Source organism: Gymnoscopelus braueri (assembly GCF_963280865.1).
Source record: "Gymnoscopelus braueri genome assembly, chromosome: 9".
Lineage (NCBI taxonomy): Eukaryota > Metazoa > Chordata > Actinopteri > Myctophiformes > Myctophidae > Gymnoscopelus > Gymnoscopelus braueri.
In genome coordinates this window covers 33955204-33981040 of record NC_137610.1, presented here as the reverse complement: position 1 = coordinate 33981040, position 25837 = coordinate 33955204, and the positions used below count along the sequence as shown (strand labels likewise).

Here is a 25837-nt window from a genome sequence, read left to right as displayed (position 1 = left end):
ATATTTTAATGTCCTCATTCAAACCATATACAGCATTATGGATTTGTTACACAGTAAGTTGTGGCGGTGTACATGAACTGCTCTGCGAGAACAATGTCATATTGGAACTTTAAAAAATAAATCAAAGTATTGAATATTGCAATTGAATGTTATCAAGACAAATAATGCAACTTTTCTGCTGTGAATATGCTTAGGTGTGTCTGTAATCTATGGAGGCTCCAAGGGGTTCCAGCTGGGGAACTCGCAGGAGCCCCTGATAATGTGACCATATGTGGGCCCTCCACCACCCAGATAAATAAAACAACCCAAACCATATCAACTTGTCTCTGAAAGAACTCCCTTCAGTTTCCAAATGAGTCAAGAACACACATACATACTTTAATGAACACACATAGCTGCTTCTGAACCCATACACTCATTAAATAAAACATTTAAACAAGGTCTGGATTTGACTGTAAACCCACATATTGTATCTTCATCACTCCACTTCCAAAGAAATGCTGACAAGGCAAGGCTTAAAAAAAGCAAAAACAAAATCTACAGGGACACAATGCATCACATCACAACCCATTGTGAGCTTGTAGATAGACCTGACAGACACCAGGTTGAAAGTTGTTAAACTGGCACAATAAACATATGAATTGAATTTAAATTAGTTATGTTTTTATTTTATTTTTCACTTAACACTAGCTGCTGGTGGAACACCCACTTTGAAAAAAATGTGTGCTTCAAAAGGGAAACTTTAACAAAGGAATGAACAGTAGTACAGTGGGTACAAATTCATTTGAAGTCCAGCTAATTGGGACTTGGGAGTAATTACATTTACTGTCAGTATCAATATATGAAGTAGCAAAAATTACTACCACCATGATGAAATGTAAATCAAGAAAAATTACAGAAAATTACATTTAGTGGTCAAAATGTCTTTTCATTTATTTTATGAATACAGTGTTTCTTGTTTTATGAATAGATGCCAACTTCTGTAACAACATGAAAACTCATGAGTATAGTGCTTTTTCATTCATAACCTGTCTGCAGTGCATTATCTCTGCAGTCACGTGGCTGACATTCATTTATCAAGTTTTAATTCACGCACTGTGTTCACTTGTATTGTGGGCTATATTTTAATAAATTGACACAGTTCGTAGTCCTAAAACATATTTTCCAAAGCTTTTTGCCATAGGGTTTTTGATTTAGTATGGTCTGTGGTTAACATAAGCCTAAGACAGTTTAACATGTTCTAAGAAACATTATACCCATTAATATCTCAACAGTGAATGCTGAACCTTTATGTACGTATTTTAAACATTAATGTCCCGTGTAAAAAATCATAAAAACATTGTGGCATTTTGTTGAGCAAAACATTAATATCATAATCGTTTGATTGCTACAAAGCAACAAAAAATATCCAAAACCCAATGCAAAATTCCCAATGGAATCATAATCTGCATCATCCCTGTAGTATTGTATAAGCACAACATTTTGGTCTGAGCTTGAACTCTTGGCTGATTGAATGTCTTGTGACTGAAATGTGCCTATTAAAGTGTAGCCTACAGTACAAGTGAACAGCATGCAGGATTCTGTTCTTTTTTTAAATATTGACCTCTTAAGGTTTTTTTCCTACATACCCGTTAACAAGACACTTCAGGTGAGAAAAACATCAATTCTATACATATACAAACAGAAATACCAATCTCTCCAACAGTGAATAGAAGCTCTAGGATAGGGCATATTAAAACACAACATTGATTTACTGTATGAAGAAAAATGCCCTTTCAATGTCCCCCTAAATGAATTCCAAGTGCAGAACAGAGCCCCTGTTGGGGACGAAAAAGGAACAATGACAAAAACGAATAGCTATTGGGGGGAATGGACCGGTGATAATTTGAACTCTTGATTATGTAACTGAATTGGTGAGCTGGAGAAGGGTATGAAGAGGAACGTAGGAATGTACTGTATAGTATACCCTTTCAAACAACAGACTCATGCCCTGTAAACACACACACACACACACACACACACATACACAGACACACACTCCCATCCATCCACAAACAGAACCTGCTAAGAGTGCACGGACACTGGTGCATTTGGTTGCTGGTGATCAGGAGACATAGGCTGATGGCTTCCCGGTATAGCTGGGGCTTTATCGCCTGCGGGGGCTCCTGGCTCTACACAGAACACAAGAGGAAGAGATACCAACATTATCCTGAATGCAAGTTGGGTGCCCGATCATGTGCCATGGGAGGACCAAGAAATTAATTCCACGTAAGCCCTATATACAACAAATAGTGAAAGATTTCCATTATGAGCTTTGTTATTTTTCACATTTTAAAAATAAATGTATATTTTTTAATTGTGATATATTATCAAACATGAATATCTATCATGTCAGACAGTTTACATTTCCAGAGAGGAAATGCATGTATTTAATTCAGTCTGACCAGAAGCAGAGATAAAACATATCTCCACCGACTATAAAAATTAATGACCAGAGGGTATATCAAAAGCAGAGGAGGGTAGATTTCTCAATATACAACATATGACTGAATGCCAACCGTGTCATTGTCATCCTGAATGCCAGGGAATAAGTAAGTGATGGTGAAAGTCACAAACTGTTGAATCATCATCCTCATTAGCAACAACCGATACTGACCTTTAACCTCAGCTTTCATTTTCTCCATTTCTTGTACTGCCTGAGAGAAAAAGATGAAGAATGGCATTATAAAGCCTAACTTATTCCTCAATAGCACAAACATGTCGCTTGCTGACAAGAACAGATCTTCAAGCTAAATATAGTCGTCCCCCCACAAGCTACCAAGGCTAATTAATTAAGCTTAATTACAAAAGTCAACATCATCCAAATACATAATTACACAAGCCAAATAGGGTTTATAAAACCGGCCAGGAATGACCTCTGAATGATGACTGGTTGAATGGTTACTTGACAAAATGGACATAATTACCAGCCACAATGTACCAGCTTTCGACTGGTGGCTAGACCTGATTTCCCTAACTGCTGACCCACTCATTCATTGCCATTAATATTAACAGAAAGCTGGATATCCAATTCCACTGTAAAATGTTTTCTTTTGAGCCTTTTTGTTGTGTCTGACAGAAGTTTGCGCTAGGGAATGTATCTCCAAGGGGAAAATACCTGTCACTACTTTTTTTCATACAATGTATTGAAATATATTATTGTATAAATATGAATTATAAGGACTAGACCATACCCGGTTAAGGGCGCAGACAAAAGTATTTGCAAACTTGGGGTTATTGCACGTCCTGTAGCGCGGTCCCCCCGCGGGTCCCCCCCACAGGCAACCCCCCACACACCCCCCCGTCGCGGAAGCCCCCGGGTCCCGTCGCAAACACACACAAACACGCAACGTTTAGCGCGAGTTGTCTCGTGCGCGCACACGCACACACAGAGATAGCGTGTGCGCACACACACGGGCAACAGTGTGTCGCGGCTGGATTGGATGCGACGCATGCGCAGTTCCACCCTTTGTGGATGCGAGGCATGCGCAGTTTGACCAAGACACGACCCAAGACAGACACGACCCAAGACAGACACGACCCAAGACAGACACGACCCAAGACAGACGGACAGACAGAGGTTACTCAAATTATAGGAAGATACATAAGGATGTGTGTAGCTCTGGGGACAGGAACAGCTGTACAAATTGATGTATCTGTAGATTCTATTGGATTCCAGGTGTGTTTACCTGCTGCAGGTCTTTCTTCTCTGAGTCAAGCAATTCCTGCTGTCGTTGCAGCTCATCCTTCTGTTTCTGCAGCTCTGCTGTTTTGTGCTGCAACTCGCTCTCCTCCTGTGCCAAATGCGCTTCATACTCCTTCAGCTCCTCCTCAGTGTACGTAGGGTTCTGCTCCAAGGTCTAGGTGAATTAAAATGTTCAGCATCCAAGGGTAAGAAGAGACAGGAGAGAAGAGGACCCAGGGGGAGAGAAGAGGAGATATTATTGTATTATCTTTTCCTTCCCATTCCTAATATTCACCTCTCTTATAGTAGGCTACATGATGATTTTGTTGTGTCTAATGTGTTCCGTATGAGCACACCACCTGTCCCTCATACAGGGACAGTTGGCCGAAAAAAGAAAAGAGTTTATAAACTAAATCCCATTTGTAGTGTTTAGCGTTTGGTTATCTCACCTCCCAGGGTTCTTGCTCCAGGAACTCCTTCTTTTGGGTGGCCGCCATGAATTCATCCTTGGACACCAGCCTGTCTTTGTTGGTGTCCACCTGGACATGGACACACATGGAAACATGTATGTTTTTATCACTTAAAAGGCTAGAGTTAGAAAGTGCTCAAACTAATAAACATCAGTAAAACAAGAGAAAAACAAACAGACAAGAGAAGACAGTACGTGTGGTAGACAGACAACACTAACAAGACTTTAGAAGACTCTTAAGTAACACCAACACGACTCCCAAGAAACAAGAGGGCTGTGGAAACCATTTTCCTGGAACTCTTTTGGGGTAAAGCCCAAGGGCGTATCGTCATAGAGGCCAATGGGGCCATGGCCCGGTCTGGAAAACGCTGCTCCCCAGGGGGAAAAAAACAAAAAATCAACATAACAACATTAGCACCCCCTCACCCTATTATCTTGTAGCCAACCACAGAAATTCGCCTTTGTTTTCAAGTCGGGCTTATTTGCATTCGGCCGAATTGTTATTTTGTAATAGCCAACCAATGTTTTTGCATTATTTGCATTCGGACGAATTGTTATTTTGTAATAGCCAACCAATGTGCTATATACAGTATATAGCTCAAATCTAAAATTACACAGCTTTCCGGGTTTTAATGGGTTAAGGACCGAGAGTCATTCAGAAAGCAAAAGACTGAGCTAACTACTGGGCCTAAAATTCGGATGACTCTGCTGATATGGTCTGTGACATGAATAAAATGATTCTGGATATCATGGCACATCCAACAGTGAAAACCATCATAGTGCACATACAGTAGATGATGATATTGAGACACAAGTCTTGAAATACAGAAACAACACTTCACTGATCTGTTGAACACTAGTCAGCTTTTGAATATCCATGTGATTATCAGTGACCGTCTATCAAAAGAGGAATTTGAGAGATTCAGCAGATTGTTTGCACTGAACAACAAGGCCCTCAACTGCATGTAGACTATTCAGTGTATTTTATCGACATTGGGAACGCAAACATCTTTTTAAGGCAGATGGATTTTACCTCAACAAAAAGTATTCTTTTTAAATCTCTAACATATTTTATTTCCTGTGTCACCCATCTGTTGCCCCTGCCAAGGACAAGAGACAAGAGGAAACAAAAGGAGGAGATAACAGAGTGGCAAAGACCTCAGAGAGCCGCCAATGAGCTTTAGTTTAAATGAGCTTTAGTTAAAACAAGAGAGTAATCAGAGCCTAGAGGGAGAGGATCCATGTTCTTCACCAATGAAATATTTATTCAGACTTCCACTTCCACACCCACCCTCTCTTGGGTCTCCGTCATGGACTTGTAGATAATTTAAATTCTACAATTACAAAGGTTATTGATGCTATTGCATCCACTAAGGTGAAGGTGTTCTCTGGTAAGAAAAGATCTATGTGGAGAAATGCCACGTTGGTAAACAATTGAAAAAAAGAGCGCGTGGAAAAGCTAAACAAAGGGAATAGACTATCTGTAAAGAGTCTTTGCATGTATCATTTGGAACTGCAAGGCAGTCTTCTCTGACATCATTACCAAAAACAGAATGAATGCACAGCTTTGTTTACTACTGTTGACAAGCTAACAAACCCTTTTGTGTCAGCAGCCTGAGAACCACTATCCACCAGAACTTGCAATGAATTTGTCTCCTTCTTCACTGACAAAATTCAGGCAGCCAGTGCATCCATATCGGGGACAGTAAAAACTAATTCAAATACCATGACACAATCAACCACGCAAGCATGGAGGACACATGAAGGTGTGTCCATATGTAATGTTATGACGGTGTGACAGCGTCACTGTGAGTGTGTCTCTCTGACCTCGTTGATAACGTGTTCTCTCATACGTAGCCTCTCTTCCTCCATCTCTACCATGTCATCCTCCTCACGGGTGGGGTCATACACCTTCTCCAGCTGAAACACACACACACACACACACACACACACACACACACACACACACACACACACACACACACACACACACACACACACACACACACACACACACACACACACACACACACACACACACACACACACAACACACACACACACACATCTTCAGTCCCTGTTCAGTTCAGTTGTAGACTGATGCATATAAAACTAGAAAAACTTTAGATGTCAATCTTAGCCAATCAGGATGGAATATGAAAAGTCAAACAGATCCGTCTTGATCACATGACTATATAGATCATGTGTACAGATTTGCGTGAAATTAGGATAAAATCTGAAGGAGTAATATCCAAAAATTTGTTTTACATAAGTCGGGCGGCTCTATAAAAGACAGATGTGAAAAATGCAGGGCAAAGGTTTTTCCCTGGCCTCTAGGGAGTGCACATACAAAGTTTTACACAGATAAGGTCAAAACAGAAATCGGCGTGTTATAGCACCACCATGAGGCTGATTTAAACATTTTAAAGTGGCATTTCTTCCTTGGCCTAGTGAGTGTGCAAAATTTCACAGAAATTGCATGCTGTGTTCATGATTTGACGCATCTTGTTCAAAACGGAGCACGCCTGCAAACTTTGGAAGACATTCAGCCAATCAGGATGGAATATGAAAAATCAGGAAGACCTGTTTCATTTAATGGCTATAGAGATATTGTGTACCAATTTGCGTGAGGTTTGGATAAAATGTGTAGGAGTGCTGTCCAAAAATGTGTTTAGCAAAAAGCGGCCTCCTGGTGGTGCTATAGCAGGCCCATGTGAAACATTTGGGGCAGAGGTTCTGAATTGGTATCCAGGGAGTGTGTGTGCAAAGTTTCGCTGCGATCAAGCCAACAGTGCCGGAGATTAGCTGTCCACAGACGGAGGGGGCGACGGACACGGACACGTGGACGGACGGACAGGGTGCAAAACAGTCTCTGCCGGAGACAACCAGAGCTGGTAAAAATGCACCGTTTTCACCTCTTTAGTGAAGAGAGCCTCCAGTTCCTGTTCATCGAAGTAGCCATCTCCATTGGCGTCTGCAAAAAAAGAACAGATGGCTTTAAAGACCAAATTCATCACATTTATGTATAATTACCCTGCTTTCAGCAATGCATAACAGGTTACTGTGATCACCCCTGTCTGTGTGTTTGTCCGTGTGTCTGGGAGAAGGTTAATGAAACATAGAGGGAATGATCAGTAGGATAACCTCAAGGGGAAAGAGAGAGAGGGGGAGAGATGGGGGGTTCTATAATCCTGCAAATTAAATAATCAGTCAAACTTCTCAAAAACAGCGAGATGTTGGTGGCTTGCACCTCGAGGTTTGTGTTTACATTATGCTATATGTTTGCCAAGATTTACTCTTTATGTATTAGCTATCATATCACCATAATTTGTCGCATACCTTGCATTTGTATAGCACATTTACAAATGTGAAACTTACCGTGTAGATTGAAGAAGGTCTTTGGGTCAAAGTCCTTTGGGTCCAAATGGTCTGAATCCTCCCATACCTCCTTCAGCTGGTCTTTACTGCCCTACACACACACACACGCGCGCACACACACGCATACACACGCATACACACGCACACACACACACACACACACACACACACACACACACACATGCACACACACACACATGCACACACACACACACACACACACACACTTTGAGATATTTTTCCTATCCAAATTTCTAAAAGATTTATTTCAGGAAATATTTTACTTATCATTAGCATCGCTGGGCTGAATGAACAATGCAGTGACAATGGTGTTAAATATTACATATCCAACACATCCACCGTTACAAAATCTAAACTAGGTGACCGTGTGACCACTTAACCTGTGTGTGTGTGTGTGTGTGTGTGTGTGTGTGTGTGTGTGTGTGTGTGTGTGTGTGTGTGTGTGTGTGTGTGTGTGTGTGTGTGTGTGTGTGTGTGTGTGTGTGTGTGTGTGTGTGTGTGTGTGTGTGTGTGTGTGAATGGTAAATGTATATAGCGCCCTTATCCAAAGTGCTGTACAATGTGCATTATTACATTCACCCATTCACAAACCGACGGTGTAGGAAACCATGCAAGGCACCAAACAAAGGGTCAAAGGGTCTAACTCAGAGGCGATGGCTGTCTCGGAGGACTTTATATCTGACCCCAGTATCTCTGTCAGAGCATCTATGACTGTGTGTGGAACAGAACACCAACTCCCACTGACTAATGCCCGAGGTCGCCTCTTATGGGCACAACAGCAAAGGCAGCGGCAGCGGCAGCATTGGACTGAACTGAGGTTGCAAGGGAAGACTGCGTGTCTCCCCGCTGCGGACCATTCTGTCTCGCACTCTGTGCTAAAAAATGTTGCTTTAGACGAATGCATTATTATCTTTACTCTGAAAGCGAGGTTGCAGGTTTTACCATCTAAACTTAACCTCTCCATCTGGTTTCCAGGCAACCATGCTCCTCACTGTATACATCATGGTCGTGAACAAATAGCTGAAACCATGTCCCACATCTTAAATGGGTGCCATGTATACAGGGGACTCTACATAAGTAGGCATGACATAATAGTGGATTTGATATCTAAAGATATCATTCTATTTTCAGGTCCTCCATCATGCTGTATAAGCATTCTACTGTGAAGCCGAGCATGTTTAACCTGTGTAACGATGATTCTGTGTTCTCTAACATTTCAGCTAACACCCCTGATGTCATTGTTGTTAATGAAAACCATAGGGAGGTGTTCATTCTCGAGGTCGGCTGCACTTTTGATTACAGCTTAGAGGAAGCCTTCCTAACCAAAGTGCTAAAATATCATCAGCTAGAGCAGACCATCTCTCAGCTAGGCTACAGATGTAAACTTTTGGTTTTTATCTTTGGTAGTCTAGGGCACGTGCACAAGTTGGTTGTAAGGGGCCTGCAAATGGCCGGCCTCTCCAAAAGGAGGGCTAAACAATTAGCAAGGTACTGCTCAATATCAGCTATCATAGGAAGCCGCTCAATTTGGAGGAGGCGTTGCTTCCTTTACCCATGATTGTTGTCCGCTGTGTTTGACAAGTATGCCATCTTTTGTTTTGTATGTAACGTTGCTCTGCTTTACATGCGCTTTGTAACTAACTGTTTTCCCTTCATCTGACTGCACTGGCAGTGTTTATGTCCTTTGTACATCCTGTACTTCTCATTATGTGGACATAAATAAATATTTCAAATTACAAAATCTAAACTAGGTGACCGTGTGACCACTTAACCTGTGTGTGTGTGTGTGTGTGTGTGTGTGTGTGTGTGTGTGTGTGTGTGTGTGTGTGTGTGTGTGTGTGTGTGTGTGTGTGTGTGTGTGTGTGTGTGTGTGTGTGTGTGTGTGTGTGTGTGCGTGCGTGTCTCACCGGGTGGTGGACTTTGGGGTGTTCCGCATGTTTTTTCTTCAGCTCCTCGTAGTGCATCTCCTCGTTCTTGCGGTGCTCCTCGTCCATGTTCTTGAGCCTCTCCCTCCTGTGGTGCTCCTTCATCATCTCGTACTTCTTGAAGTCGTCGTGGCGGTCCTTGTCGTAGTTTTCCAGGTCACTGGTGGCCTATACACACACACACAGAACCAGAATCAAGATGGACTTCGGGGGGTGGGGCTTTAGTTAGTAGACAATGCATTGCAGAGATAAATGATAGCAACGGGGAATGATGACATGCTCTGCAGATCATTGGTTTCAAACCCATGATTTTGTTAGTAGTCTTACCTATGAGCTTAAGAACAACAAGGATGGCCCACACTGCTATCCAGTACAGCACAGTAAAATGTAAGTGCTCAATCATCAATTTTAGAAGCAACCAAGGAGCGCAAGGGCAAAAGCAAACAGCCTCCCAGTCAGTAAACGTTAAGTCTGATTTATAGTTAAGTCATACATACAATGGTGTCCCATGCAAGAAATAGCAAATCTACAAGGTCACAACGTGTCACATCACGCTTTATGTAGATCTTGTAGATTTGCCATTTTCAGCACAGGACACTATCATACAACTAACTATAAATAAGGCATCATGAATATTAATTAATTAATATTAATGTAAATACAGATGTGGAAGCGAGACTACACTCTAATGCTTTTTGATTAGAAACATGCTCTTTGTGATTAGTTCAGGCAATGAAAATTATGTCCCTGAGGCTGCACACAAGTGTCCCCCGAGAAAGTGGGTAGTGATCTAAGACCGACACATGTCTAGATATGATTTGGTCATATGATCTTTGATCATTCGTCACATTTCTAGAATGTCATGGACACACAGCTGGGGCGATGGCTACCTTCATTTTATTCTCCCGGCCCCTCCCACAATGCCACATGCACTCAGTCTTTATGACTCTGCTTGCTTGCCATCAACTGAGAGGCATAGAAGTTGTCATTTGAGAGCTTGAGAGCGGGAATGACTACCTTATGTCAAAGCAGAAGACATCTCTCTCTCTCTGTTTCCTGTCTGTCTCTACTGAAAACTCTAAAGACCAAAAAAGCCCCCAAAAATATCAACAACAAAAAAGGAGCCGATCTACAAGCTCACAACCCGTCACTATGTGATATGTTGTGAGTTTGTACATCTACTTTTTTTTAAAGATTTAGAAACTTCTTGAAAAATCTTGACAAATCTTCTCTTATGCAGGTCCCTGGAACAACATCCTTTCAAATGGAGGTCCGCGGCCTAATATATACAATTTGGGTGTCCTTGACATGACAATGTTTGAGAACCATTGATATATAGAGGGAGAGTAACATAATCCTAGCCGCAGCCCAATGCTTATATATAAATGTAGGCTGTTTACTGGCAGTTCAACGATTCTTCCGGGCACTTTTTTTGTACAGGCAATATCATTGTAAAAGCTAATGTGCCTGTTGCAATAGTAAATCAACCATTTCTTTTTTGATTCAACCAGCCATTCTGACCACAGGATGAGAAAGATAGAAGTTTAACCCACAGTATTGTGAATACCTCCATACCCATAATTCCATTCACCTACAGTAGCATCAGAGATCGGAGGGACGTGCAGAGGGATACAAGAATCAAGCACACAAGGAGGGTCATTCCACCATTAAGCAAATATCCCTGTTTGTTTTTCCAGTTTAGCTCACAGGCGATGTCCCCATGTTTCCCCATGTCACTACACTGTCAGAGCTGATTGGGAAGTTACCTTGGGCAAGCCATCCTTCTTCAACAAAGGACAAATAGTTCTGATCGCCTCAGTGCCTCCATGTATTAACACATCTACAAGTGAAAGGGGCCGGTCTGGTTAACAGAACTGACAGACAGAACAATCCAACATTTATTCATACAGGGTAAAATGGCATAATAAAGGAAACACATAATCAGGATGGGGGTCAGAATACACAATCATTTCAAATTTCATTAATTTCAATCATTTAATTAAAATCCCTTTTTGAAGTGTTTTTGGAAAACACGTGTTGTTTTAGATTAGATAGATTTAGATAGAAAAGGTGTTAACTACTCCAGAGTTAACGCAAGCATTACTGCTCAGCTTAATCAATTCCAGAGCATTGTAGACTGTAAATGTTTATTTCTACTCAGGAAAGTGTAAATCTAGCACAAGCAACTATATTTAAGTATATTGCACCATGGGGGTTTACCATGTGCATACAGTACATGGACAGCTTGCTGTGATAGCACAAACCTGTTCAGCCATGTGTGCTGTTTGAACAGTTAATGTGGTTTGAAGGTAGAAAACTTGTTGTTTTTTGTCTTAAATGAGTCATCACAAAATGGATCTCGTAGTTCTTTTGGCATTCAGAGTAGAACTTGTTTGTAGCAGTTTGGAAGAACACTATACATTTTAGCTCCAGGACCCTCGTTGACTACAGGATTGCAGTTCCGGAATCAGTGCCACAAACCATTTGAACGAACGGTATTAAAAATTTAAATTGTGACCTCTTCTGAACAGATCGTTCTTATTGGGACTCTTGGGACCACCAAAGGTCAAAAGTTCACCTTACATAAATATTTAATGAATTAATTACAGTAGCAAACCATCAACAGTCCATACCGATTTGATGAGGCGATCCAGGTCCTCCACCTCAAAGGTGTGTGGGTTCTTGTGGTTGAGGTACTCAAACTGTCTCATCAAAGACTTGTGGTCCATAGCCTTGTCTGGAAGACAGGAGTGTGTCAGTGAGGAGATAATTACATACTGTAGATTTTCAATTTTCTTTGCATTACGTCCTCAGTGACAGTGTACTGTACACTGGCTGATGTTTCTGTAAATGTAATATAAACACCACTTGGCTTCAGTTGCACATCACAGTCCCTGGCAAAGATGTTAGAAAGGAAGCATTACAAAGGCAACAAATTAAACATGTTGTACTTGTGACCAGCAAGAACTCAAACTGCTTTAGTGGAACTGCTCGCCTAATAGATGACAATGGCAAAAGACTGTGCTCATTCTGGGCAGCTCCCAGTAGCCAACAGCAGAAGTCTGTGGTTGCACTGGGCAGTTCCCATGTATGTACTGTATGTATAACTGTATGCAATATCAAACAAGGTATTGCTGAAAAAGCGCATGCATTCTGAGGGCACACACATCCTTGGAAAAGCAATGATAAAGATGTGATGGAATTCCAATGGAGTAGCAAACTTGTGTTATGGCTAAATATAGTTAGTACTGCGTCACTCATTGCTCTCATCAAGGCTCTTCCTTATCAAGGTGCTTCGCTAAAACACTCCACACTGCATGACAGAAAATGGGCACACAGCTAAGAAAAAGTGGATCAACTTTGCTTTGGTAACAAAATAGTCGAGGTACACTACTACGATAGGCAACAGAAGTGAGGACAAAGTTGCATACTGTAAATGTTATAGTAATCTGTCTCCAAAGCCCACTCAGGCTTACTTGCACAACTTTCCATGCACTTCTGTATAAGGCTTTGTTCAGACTGCAGGCAAATCCCACTTGTTTCTCAAATACGATTTTTAGAACTAACTGTGTGTAACTAAGTGATTACGGTAGATAGGATTTCAGACTTGAACTAATCTCATTCCAATCTGGATAGGCCAAAAAATCTGATTTGGCCTGCCAGTCTGAACATGCATTTTGCTTTCTTTCTCACTTTCTTGCTATCTCCTATTTCTTCTCCCTTTACAACTCCCTTCCTTAATAAATTAAACTACCCTCTCTGTGCCATTGTCTTAACCACATGGAACCCTAGTATCGCCATTCTGGGCATGTAAAAATAGACAAACATTTAGCAAAAATAGGCAAACATTAAGCTTGTATATGGGCTATTTCCGCTATTGACTTACAACAAAGTATATAAAGTTTAAGTGTTTAAAGGGATAGTTCACCCCCAAAATGACTTTTTCTATAGTCACGCCATGGAAAACATGTTTTTTTGTTTTTGTCGCATTCCTAAGCCAATAATTTGATGACCGGCAGCGGTTCCGGTAGGAGACACAAAGAGTCTCCTTTGTGTCTCCTACCGGAACCACTGCCTACTGGTCTGCTGGTCATCAAATTATTGGCTTAGGAATGCGACAAAAACAAAAAAATATCCATGAATTCAAATGGGGTGACTAATCGATTTTGGGTGAACTATCCCTTTAACCCATTAAAACCGGGAAAGTCATTTTAGATTTTACCGTTCAAAAATAGAAGATATCTGGCGGTCCCTGGAACAAAATATTTTGAGATGGGGGTCCGCGGCCAAATGCATATAATTTTGGGTGGTCCTTGACATGAAAAAGTTTGAGAACCACTGATATACTGTAGCAACATAGGTTTTGCAGAACACTTTTAGGATTTAGAAGACATTTTTAGAATCGGCCTCAGGTCTTAAGTGTTTAAGGATCTTCTTTAGCATGACTCCTGTTGAGGAGCATGATGAGGCTTATTGGTACATTGCCTAATGTTCTTGTGCCTGACATTCACTTCCTTATGCTGACGATTTCACCACCCAGACGCTATTGTAACTGACAACATTTTCAGTGTGTCAGTTGTTGTGAATTTAGTTGACCCAAAAATACCAAATAGGGAACTGAAAAGGGTGCTATAGACTAAAACGTTTCATAGATCCATGCTCCATTAACAATATCTCTGTTGACATTATTGCAATATACCCAACATTACCCAATATATATTTTTTAAATATGTGACTCATTTAGTTTCTGTACAGAATGCCACACTGGCACAGGGACAGGAGGCCCTCCCACTCAGTAGGCTACAGTTAAAACATAAAAGAGACACTAATGCCTCTACACATTCAGCATGGACCACATACCGACCCCTCCCTCCACGTCATGTTTGACTTTGATGAGCATCCTCAGTCTGCTGACTTCCTGTCTCTTCAACTCATCCAGTTGGGTTCGTACATGGTGGCCCACAAAGTCCAGCTCTTTGGCAAGCTTTCCTTGCTACAAACAAACAAACAGAACATACTGTATATCATTTGGTGGACAATTTTATCATACAATCGCATGGGTGTCATTTATTTAAATCTGTTTGGTCTCAGGGGAAACTGAACCCCTGAACCTGTTAATGCCAGGCTCTACTCATTGAGCTACACACTGGGAGTGGAACACCTAACCCGAAATAAAGGGAAAAAAGCCCCCCACCGCGTGTGTGCGCAGGGGGGGCCTAAAAAAATACTCTAGCCCACGGGCCTCAACTCCTATAAATCCGGCCCTGAGTACAGGTCATGTTCTATTTTCCCAATGATCATATTCACTTGCCCGACTACATGTTTTTTTTCTTGCCCTGGACGGGCAATAGGGCATCCCATAGTGTCAATCCCTGTCTTATATTCAGAAATGGAATGAAATGGATTAGATCGATCGACAGCGAATTAATCAAATTAATGATAATCGAATTAGTCATGTCTCATGTATTATACTGTACCATCATTTTACGCTCTAAATGAATCACAGATTTATCAAATGATCAAAATAGTCGTTAGCTGCAGTTCTACTGTGAGTAGAAAACATATAAACAATGGAATAGCTGCTCTCAGTAGCAGTATCTGTCCTACCTTGATGGCGTCCATATCTGTGTCATGGAGTTTTTCTCTAAAGTGCTTGTCTTTCTCCAGAAAATCGATGACCTCTCTGAGGTAACGGTCATAGTGCAGTCCTGTGTCCTGAAGCACAAAACCCAGCAGGGTGTTTATTCATGTGGTGAATTAACAAAGATGGGGGCATTTTTAAACCACTAATAATACCAGATGGCTTTGAAAGGGCTGTGCAAATAAAGAGCCATTTTGGCTGGCTTTTCTAAGCAGATCTAGAGCAGATCTAGAGCTTCAAACTGAAAGCATGCTTCCCCTTTCTGAGGCAAAAAGAAACCCTATGTATTAAAACACTTTCATATGCTTGCAGAGTTGCCGCATAAAAGTACACAGGCTTGTATATGAAATATACTGTATGTGCTTCATGACAGCTTAAACCCTCTTTTGACCAACATAGATTGACTTTAAGATAACTGAAATATGTTTGGTTGGTTTCCTTGCATTCAGCATTCAACAGTATTGAGCATGCAATCTTCAGGCAATGTATGGAGCAGCTGCTCATACTACACTACTGTAATTCATTTGTCTAGCAGTAGCCTACCAACACACTGTGCAAGCAGTGTGTTGGTGTATTGACAATGCAAGCTGCAGGAATTGAAAGCAGCTGCTCCTATTAATTCATTTTGTTAAGAGTATTGTCATGCAAGCTGCAGGCAGTGTGAACAGTTTCTCCGAACAATTATTTTTGTTAAGAGTATTGATCATGTGTATAAAGCAACTGTTCACATAATTAAAAATATTATACTGTACATGCAAGCTGAAGGAATTGTATGAAGCAGCTGCTCCCACTAATTCATTTTGTTAACAATATTGATTATTGGACATGCAAGTTGCAGGAAGCAGCTGCTCCCACTAATTAATTTGCCTAAATAAATACATTAACAAAGGTATACAGTACAAGCAAAAACATATCTTTTTATGAAATGTGTTTTCTTGATGGCCCAATCCCATGCCATAAAAACTAAAAAATAAGCGAAGGAATTTCTGAAGGCCTTCTATTATATTCTACGAGGTATGTTAGTATGAAGTTTGACAAACATTTTTCTACCGGGGGTTTGAATTGCTCTTTAGGATATCATTCTCCATTTAGAGATCGTGTTTCATATCAAGGTCCCCCACTCAGTAAATGTTCATTACATAGCATCCCTGCCCCTATTCTACTCACTGCAGGCTGTGGGGGGTCCAGGTGCTCCGGGGCTGCGGTGGTGACTTTGGTCTTGTCAACAGCTACAGGCACTGCCTGGATACACAGCCACAGGGTGACCAGAACCAGCCCACAGTGGCACAAGGCTTTACACCTGTGTACCGCTTTTATCCACATCTGTATGAGAACAAGATAGAACAAGTTAACCACTTTAACCCTGGCACCCCTAATTTGGGCATGTCATTATAGTTTGACTTTTGATTCAAAAAAAGACACTGCGATGCACATAAAATGTGTCTAACAAAACTGTACAAGGTACATTTTATAAATGTAATGATCTTTTCCCAGTACTGGCTTGGAGGGCAATGTTTGCCCAATACAAAGTCAGAACATGTTGTTGCTGCTATGCTATTGAACAGCATCACTTGTGAAACCTTGAAGCTTGCAATGTCCACAGTTTGAGTTACAAGTAAAAACAGCACCCAGGCAGAACAGTTAAGTAACTTAAGCTTAATCTCAAAAGCAAGCTCTCTGCAGTCACAAGCAAAAGACTGCAGTATGCAACAAACACGTGTGTGGTGGATCAGGCCACAGCCAGCCACACCACCATGGGGTTAAAGCCATTTCCATGTCTGACTCACTCATAAGCATTGTTGCCTGCCCTACCTGTCAAGACTTTGGGAAATTACTGTAACACTATAACCACAAAACATTGGTAATGTGACTGACTAAACACTTTAATCAGGTAATAGTAGCCCAATTACGCAATTATTAAATAAAAGATGACCCTTGCATTTTCTAGAATCAGCTTTTCCTCCCTGTTCTTCAACTTCAAACTTTGTCACAAAATAATCTTTCCATGTTTAATATCCATATCTTCACATGCTAATTGACTAACATATTGACTGGCTCCAGAATAACTGGAGAATTTTGAAAACCACCAGCCACCATTGTCTGTGGACAGTGGACCAGGTCAGTGGACCCAAAAATTGCATTTTTTTCCTGCCTTGTCTGTCAATCATTCCATGTGATGTGACCGACAACCAAGTACCGTTATGCATCATATGGCGATGGCATGTTCACTTTAGAATGGTGATGATGTCTCTGACACATTTAGAACCAGAGATCAGAGGTCATTTGACTGACTTGAGATAGAAATAATAGAAGCAATATCAATGTTTAAGCTTATGGTAGAAATACATACAATTGCAATAGAGTCATTTTACCAGTGGTGTAAAGTAACTAAGTACATTTACTCAAAGTACTGTACTTAAGTAAAATTGAGGTATTATTACTTTACTGGTTTATTTTAAATTTTCAGTACTTTTACTTCTACTCCACTACATCTAAGAGGCACATATTATACTTTTACTCCACTACAATTACTTGAAAAATGTAGTTACTAGTTACTTTGTAGATATGAATTATTATTACAACAAAACAGACCTCAACCACTTCAGCCCTATTTAAACTTTGGCTATTTGAAAATAGCCGATCTGCAAGCTCACAACGCTGCCAAAGGGCATTGTGAGCTTGTAGATCTGCTATTTTCAAAAGATATACATACATTTGATACCTTGTGAAACGGGGCATTCTGCATAAAGAGTACTTTCTACTTTTGGTACTTTAAGTACATTTTGATTCCAATACTTTTGCACTTTTACTCAAGTAAACATTTTTAATTCTGGAGTATTTCTACCACTGGTTTAAGGTTATGGTAGGAACACATACAAATGCAATCGAGTCATTTTACACTTACGTTTGTCTTCCTTCCTTCCTTCCTATTTCCTCTGAGAATCGGAAACCTTCAGGTAATCCGTTAACAGTTAACGGTTAACTGGTAGAAATGGACTGACTGCCGCTTGTTTACAGCTGTCAGTTAGACGCTCCTGTCGTCTTAGAGCGGGGCGCAACCAGCCTAGACACTTATTACAACTTACCATGGCAACGCCCCGCCCCCCTCAACGTCTATTGGCTGAAAGTATTTGTTCCGTTTGGAAAATAGTCGCGTTGGCAGCCAATTGGTCGACAGGCTGTGTCAGTCAAAACACTTGTGGTCAAGGTGCGTAGAGGCAAACTGTGGGGTACGTGGCGTTTGGTTTACATGCGGTTCACACCATCACAGTTAAATTGATAGCTTGACAGTCATCATCTTCATGCACATCTTTATTATCTTACACAATGCAAAGTTATAAACGTGCTAGCCCAAAACAGTGAATATACAAATAAGATAATTAATAATATACAAAATAAGAGTACGACTCAGCTCATGTATGCCTACCTAGTACCTACATTTACATTAACATATTTCAAAACACAATTAGAAAATGTAGGCTACTGTATTATGGTAAAGTATAATTTTGCTTAGTAGGCTATTGTTCCAAATGTGTGTTCTTTATTCACAACAACAACAACAACAACAACAACAACAAATACAAACGAGTCTGAGATATCAAACAGCACTTCTCAACGGCTCTCCCAGAACAGTACGCCACAGACTGTATACAAAACCCCTAGGTGGCAGCATTGAGCTTGATAGTTACGTCCTTGTGATCTCTCTCCTTCATTGATAGTTTTCTAGACCAAGTAGTAAGTAGTAACCTGTAAATCAGAGTGGGTAATAGAAGCGTTATTCAGCAATTACAGATTATGTTTCTGGATTTTTCTGATATTTTCCTGTTTCCATTCAAATTTGAAGCACATTTTAATAAATTGACCTCAATAGTTAACACATGCATAAGAAATTATATATATATATATATATATATATATATATATATATATATATATATATATATATATATATATATATATATATATAAATATATATAATTATTATTATTATTAAATAATGAATATAAGACCAGGGTTAATTTGCATAAACTCAAACAAAAACTACAACAAGAAACTAAACCTCCAACATCAACATTGCAAACAACCATGAGTCTTAAAGGGGTAGTTCACCCCCAAAATAACTTTTTTTCTATTGATTACTGACCATCTGGAGCCTTGAATTCATAGATATTTTTTTTTGTCACATTCCTAAGCCAATAATTTGATTATAATAAATGTGTCCCCATTGATTCCGGTAGGAGACACAAATGCATTTGTGTCTCCTACCGGAATCAATGGGGCTAAATTTATTATAATCAAATAATAAAGTCTCAGTTCACTATGACTGGAGATTAACCTTGTTGTGTTTGTCACTTCCAGAAATCAACTTAGGGTAGAATTGAATTGATGCATTCATCATACATTTTATGAAACGTTATGTAACCAGCTATTAGCAATTAAATTAAACATCTCCTTTCAAAGGAGTGCTGGCCCAGAAAGTAACATCAAGACAACAGAAACAAGGCTAAATTCACTACCAATGTTAATTTAAAAAAATTGCTCTACAAGTGGCAAGCGCTGATATGGCAGTAGAAAGCAGGGTAAACACAGTCTTTTGTCTTACCAGGTATAAAAATATCCTGAAATCGTACTGCAACTGTGCAACAGTCAACTTTATTTCATTTATTACTTTGATTTTATGTCTGGTTTGTATGCAAATATAGCCTACTACAGAGAATCAAAAATAAACTAAAGCTGAAGCAGTGATTTACTGACCAATGCATACTGAGCATAGCAGCTAAGCATATTCTGATCCTCAACAGGTGTATCTGGTCTACTAAGCCAGTGGTTCTCAAAGTGGGGTCCGGTGTCCTGCAAAACTGTTAATATAAAGGTAGCTTTAACCCTTTATAATATATATTTGAAAATAGCCGATAACCGACAAGCTCACAATGTTTTACTATGCGGTGCATCATGAGATTGTAGATCTGCTATTGTCAAAAAATCTTTGACCTGTGCTCCTCTGAGCACAGGTCTCCGCCAGGTCAGGTAGGTTATTGTGGGCCATCAATGTTCGCAATTCGCCAATCAGGATGGAATATGAAAAATCAGACGGATCTGTCTTGATCACTTGACTATAGAGATAATGTGTACCGATTTGTACGATGTTTGGCCAAAATTTGCAGGAGTAATATAAAAAAAGAATTGTTGCAAAAATCGCCCTCCTGGTGGCGCTAAAATAGCGCAATGTTAAAAGGGTGGCATTTCTTACTCAACATAGTGCGATAGTGCGAAAGTTCCACCGCAATCGGACGCTGCGCATATTTTTTTAAACATTTATCAAAACACATTTTGTATGGGGATCCCTGGCACATTTATTTGGTGGTCCTTGACATGAAAAAGTTTGACAATCTAAATCTAAATAACCAAATGCTATTTAGTTAAATAAATATAGATAAATGCTAGGTGTATTACCTGTTATCCTAGCACTTGACTGGTTTGTCCTCTGCATTTTCCCATCCTAACTATTAGGATGCAGTGGGCACTACAGGGCAGTGTCTTGCTCAGGAACACTTCGACACATAGATCGGGGCCAGGCATGGGGCCAGGGCGTAAACCTTATGCTTCCCAGTAGGCATCTTTACCCAATCAGTGATGGCTGCAGCACTTGAGTGCTTATTTACGCTGTTGTTGGTTGAGTAGAGTTGAGTTCATTCTGTTCACTCTGATCTTGCTCTTTGTAAATTGGTCTGGATGAAAAGCATCTGCTAAATGCATACATTCTAAATGTGAATTGTAATAATTATTAACTATGTATTTATAAACACCTTTAAAGGAAAGAATTTTAGCTCAGGTTAAGATCATTGAAGCAAAGAAGATATCCCAGCCTAGTCTGTCCTTCAGAGATGAAGAGCACTGCTTTGAAAATTATTTCAAGCTTCATCTCTAGACTAGTCCGGTAGGCCCATGCTTATTAGCCTATTCGATTTTTACTGGTGTAAATAAATACCGAGGCGGATATCGCTAATCGTTTGTTTTGGTGGGGCAGAACTGCTGTGACAAAGATCAAACAATATACCTGGGGGTAGAAAGAATCTTACCAGACCACTATACCTTTCATTGGTTCTTCACTGAGAAAGACTGTTGAGAAAGCTAAGGGAGACAGTACAGAGGAGACACACTATGAAAAATGAGAGGGAGACAGTGTAGAGGAGAGAGATGATAGGAAAGCTGAGAGGGAGAAAGTGTAGGAGAGACAGATAGTAGGAAAGCTGAGGGGGAGAAAGTGTAGGAGAGACGGTCGTTAAGAAAACTAAGAGGCAGAGAGTGTAGGAGAGAGGGATGGTAGGAATTTAGGAAAGCTGAGAGAGACACACAGGGTTGGAGAAAGACAGTAGGAAAGCAGAGGGAGATGGCGTAGGAGGGACGGAAAGTATAGGAAAACTGAGAGGGAGACAGTGTAGGAGAGACAGACAGACAAACAATATTTATTTTATCCCAGTACATTTATTTTACTCCATTATACAAGCCTCATTTTGCAATGACAAAATCTATATTGTTCAAAAATAGATTTAATTAATGATTTCACTATTACAGACCCATCTACATTGATGTACTGAAGTCCCATATACAGTATGCATATTTCAAAATCTGGTTGTAAGAGTAGGACAGAACAGACATGCTGGGGCCAGTTGCATAAAAAGAAAAAGTCTAATTTATAAAGCCTAATATATACTCTGTAGTATGATAGTGTTGCAAGCCACAACCTCACGGGATGAAGTAAATTAAGCTTACTTTAAAAAACAAGACCCTATGCATTGCATTAATTTGACAATCAGTTACTTTCGGCGAGCAACACCATCTTATTCAAGTTCAAGTTTTGGTCACTTTAGTCAGACATAAATTGAAATGTGAAAAAAACAAAAACCATGGCTACTCTTCGTGATCGTAATTTAATAACCAAATAAAGCTGCCAGCTACCATATAAATTGCTTATTGTGCAAAGGATGTTTGTGTAGTCCCTGGTAGCTGTCATTTCTTTCATTGGTGCAACAATTTAGATTTAAAGATGAAAAATAGGTCCTAAAATGTCAAAAGAAAGAAATGTACAGTATTTAAAAGCTTAAAAACATTATACTTGTAAGATCTTTTAGCTGTTGTACAATAATGCAAGTCTTAGGTCAAGTTTAGCCAGGGTGCAATATAGGCTCATATTATGTAATAGTCTGTTCTAATTGGTTAATTCAAGGTAATCTAATGTTTTAACCTGTCTTAAACAAAGTATATGCAACTGGACCCTGGTGCACAGAGGCTCTACAGACAAGAGCAGCTATACAATAAACAACTAGCTAAAGATGAACTCCTGAACTTTCCATTAAAAATGAAAAACTATTGACATGTAGCATAGAGTTAACCATCATTATCTAGTTGGAAAAAATACCTGGAAAACAACTTTACAGACTTACAGTAACTCAAAAAAGAAAAGGAAAAATCTGAACCGAAAAGATGAGAAATACAAAGGGCAAAAAAAGCCAAGAACAAAAAAATGATGTTTTTGTTGTTTCTGGGGGAAGACAATTGTTGTGCTGAGGGGAGAGAGGAGAAACCTGTAGGCTGTCCTCTTCTGTCATCGCCCTCGTCCTCCTTTACTGTGTCTTCTCTTGTGGAACTGGACAAAGACAGTCGTGTCAAGTTATACAGCTCAGCTGGGATTCATGTGCTTATTAATTTGTCCATACTATTAGCAATGATATAACTATCAGAATGTACAGCTATTTATGGGTTCCTGTGTTTAATCGTGCACCCCAGTCCAAAGGTTCAATGAGCTACTCCAGGGGTTTTCAACTGATTGTGAAGCAGGGACCACCACCCTGACTAAGAATCAACCTGGGGACCACTGTTGCGTTGGGTGGTGATATGAGCTAAGATTAGTGCTTTCACTGCTTTGGTAACACTTGCTATGCATCCCATGTCTATATATCCCACTGTTTCTCAACCAATGGTCCATGGACTACTAGTGGTCCATGGCATATTTAGGCCTGCAGGTTGTCAATAGGGACATTTATTAAAATATAAATAAATAAAATGCCTTTGTTAAATGTATTAAAATATGTTTAGATAATATTTAAAAAGTCCATAAAATGTAAGAAAATCATTTGAATTAATTAATAAATTGAAAAAGCTTGAAATTGAATAATGACTGTTAAGGGCTTGATTTAATTCATTGCACGATAGTACGTGCAACAATTTATATCAAGCCACATTATTTAACTGAAATATGCGAGTGGTCCAGAGCTCAAAAAAAGGTTGAGAACCACTGATCTATTCCTATCCCACGGTTACACTTATTCTGTTCTCTTACTTTATCAAACCTTCCATTAAACTTACTGATTTGTATCTTATGTATGAGTGAGCAGACACATGCGATTATATGGGCACATTTCCTAATAATGATTACTCAATCAGGCAATCCAGTACACTTCCCCTTCTTGAGATTCTAACTCCCTTTTCTGTGGAATTTCTTGACCTCCGACTTCCCAGTAACTGACAACATTGGCGCGTCATCATAGGTTACCGGGTCATTAATGCACTGTTCCGTGGAATAAAAATGTAAATACAAATCTTCACTTTCCCTCATTACTAAATGCATGGTCAGGGACCACATGCAATACCTTCACGGGCCACCTGTGGTCCATGGACCACCAGTTGAAAACCCCTGATCTACTCCACTATTAAGACAACCCAAGGACAAAATGGGTTTTCCCTCAAGCAGTTAGACCACATCTTGTTGGTTGGTAAATAACATGATCCTATGTATTTGAAGATGTGTCGGTCTGCCATGTTTGATTACCTCTTGTCTTCTTGGGTTTGGTAGCACAGGGTTTGGAGACCTTGACTGTGTTCTGACACTTAGCATTGAAGAACGCCTTCTTGAAAGTCCCAGATCGACTTTTAGTGAGTGTTTCTGGGTCACACGGTCCCCATTCACCAAACTTATACTTGCAGTCAGCTGATGAGAAAACGAAGTGTGCAATTGTTAGGTGGTGTACTGTCTACACATCATGTTTGGTGTTGTTGGTTGGTTGTTGGTTTTTATGTCTTGTCTATGCTTTAATCATTAAAGCGTACACAATACATAACAATGCACAATACATAATACATGTTAACAAAGACAAAGTGGTGATATTGTGAGTTTCAATCTGATTCAGGGCCTATATGCCTCTCTGCAGTCTCTTTCATGTCATTCTTCACTGTGCTTTTAAAGCAATAATATAAAATTATAAATAATAATAATAATAATAATAATAATAATAATAATAATAATAATAATAATAATAATAATAATAATAGTATAATAATAACAATAATAATATAATAATAGTATAATAATAATAATAATAATAATAACAACATTAATGTGCTCGCCTTAGTCAGTGCACGATAATAATCCTCAACACGGTAAGACTAATATTGAAACTTGGTCGTGACACTCCCCAGACCAATGTTCTTTAACACATTGGGTGCCAGAGGTTTATAAAAATTTTAAGAGTCTGTGAATCTGAATCAGAATAACTTTTTATTAATTTCATTGTTGTATTATTTATTGTTATTGTCAAGTTAAGTATGTTAATTTAAAGATTTTTTTTGGCATCTGATACTGATATAGTCGAAGCAAATTACACAATTGTACTACAAAAGTGTACTAATAATGAGCAATGGCATACAAGACTAAAAGAGCAACATCACATTAGACACTAGAGGACTAGGCAACATCCATTCAGACAGTTGACTATACATTAGACAGGACATGCAAACATCCATTCAGAGAGTAGAATATACATTAGACACAGCATCCATTCACACAGTAGACTATGGTGCATATCACTGCATTTTATCATCTTAAGAATATCGCTCAAATAAGGCTGTTTCCTTCTAAAGCCAACACTAAGAGACTAATGCATGCTTTTATGACATGCAGGCTGGATTACTGTAATGCTCTTATGTCTGGTCTAGCAAAAAAAACTATACAGTAGGTCAGTTACAGTTAAAATTCAGCTGCTGGAGCACTGACCAGTGCCAGTAGGAGAGCTCACATTACACCAATTTTAAAATCATTGCATTGGCTGCCATTTTAGGATTAATTCGAATGGTCATAAAGCCATTATGATGGTTTTATGATGAACCAGTTTAGATTTAGTGATTGGTGAGATAAGTTAAGGGCCCTTTTAATTATTCCAAAAAATTAGAACTAAAACATAAGATGAGACAGCATTACAAGGCTAGGGTTTGAGCCGCTGCAATTGCCTCCTGGAGGACAGTGGTACTTGTGACAAATCAAACATTAAATGTTTTATAATGGATTATGATGGTGAGAGAATCTTGGATTAAGAAAGCTATAAATCTTTATCTTACAGATGTCTTTCTTCCAATTGCAGGGGATGGAACAGTGGATCTTTTCGGTTTGGTCCTTGCAGGTGGCTTCCCTCAAGCCCGGCCCACAGTCCCCAGACTCAGGAACACATTTCCCGTACTCGGTGTCAGTGGAGCACTCAGGGCCCTTGTCATGTTTGTTATGTCCTGCACAGACAGACAAACAGCACACAAAGCTCGTTCAATTTACAGGTCAGACATTTAACCACATTAACCCGAGGCATCCCTATTTTGGGCATGTTAGGCAAACATATTAAAAAATCTTCAAA

At 39.7% G+C, this 25837-nt stretch overlaps 2 protein-coding genes across 2 annotated transcripts in view; both read right to left on the bottom strand.

The window, feature by feature from the left end:
- Positions 1-59: 59 nt before the first annotated feature.
- Positions 60-18216, bottom strand: LOC308092598 (nucleobindin-2-like). Its single transcript, XM_080438607.1, has 13 exons — positions 18064-18216; positions 16326-16481; positions 15125-15232; positions 14378-14510; positions 12151-12254; positions 9500-9685; positions 7572-7662; positions 7109-7167; positions 6021-6113; positions 4174-4263; positions 3729-3899; positions 2657-2696; positions 60-2171 (listed from the first exon to the last, which is right to left on the bottom strand). The coding sequence occupies exons 2-13, from the start codon at positions 16479-16481 to the stop codon at positions 2065-2067; spliced, it is 1338 nt and encodes a 445-aa protein (XP_080294733.1). The 5' UTR covers positions 18064-18216; the 3' UTR covers positions 60-2064.
- Positions 18217-21606: 3390 nt separating this feature from the next.
- Positions 21607-25837, bottom strand: part of mdkb (midkine b) — a 12135-nt gene continuing 7904 nt past the window's right edge. Inside the window, exons 3-5 of the mRNA XM_080438400.1 lie at positions 25551-25715; positions 23989-24147; positions 21607-22806 (exon numbers count right to left, since the gene is read on the bottom strand). Of these exons, the coding sequence (XP_080294526.1) occupies positions 22784-22806; positions 23989-24147; positions 25551-25715 (347 nt within the window). The 3' untranslated portion in view covers positions 21607-22783. The remainder of the gene's footprint in view (positions 22807-23988; positions 24148-25550; positions 25716-25837) is intronic.

What these genes read in the sequence shown, in the direction of transcription:
- LOC308092598 (XM_080438607.1), bottom strand. Translation starts at nt 16,481, where the DNA reads ATGTGGATAAAAGCGGTACACAGGTGTAAAGCCTTGTGCCACTGTGGG. An exon ending in TGGACCCCCCACAGCCTGCA is followed by an intron (nt 15,233 to 16,325) that starts GTGAGTAGAATA and finishes TTTGTGCTTCAG; the next exon opens with GACACAGGACTGCACTATGA. An exon ending in AGAAGAAAGACCTGCAGCAG is followed by an intron (nt 2,697 to 3,728) that starts GTAAACACACCT and finishes TTTTTCTCTCAG; the next exon opens with GCAGTACAAGAAATGGAGAA.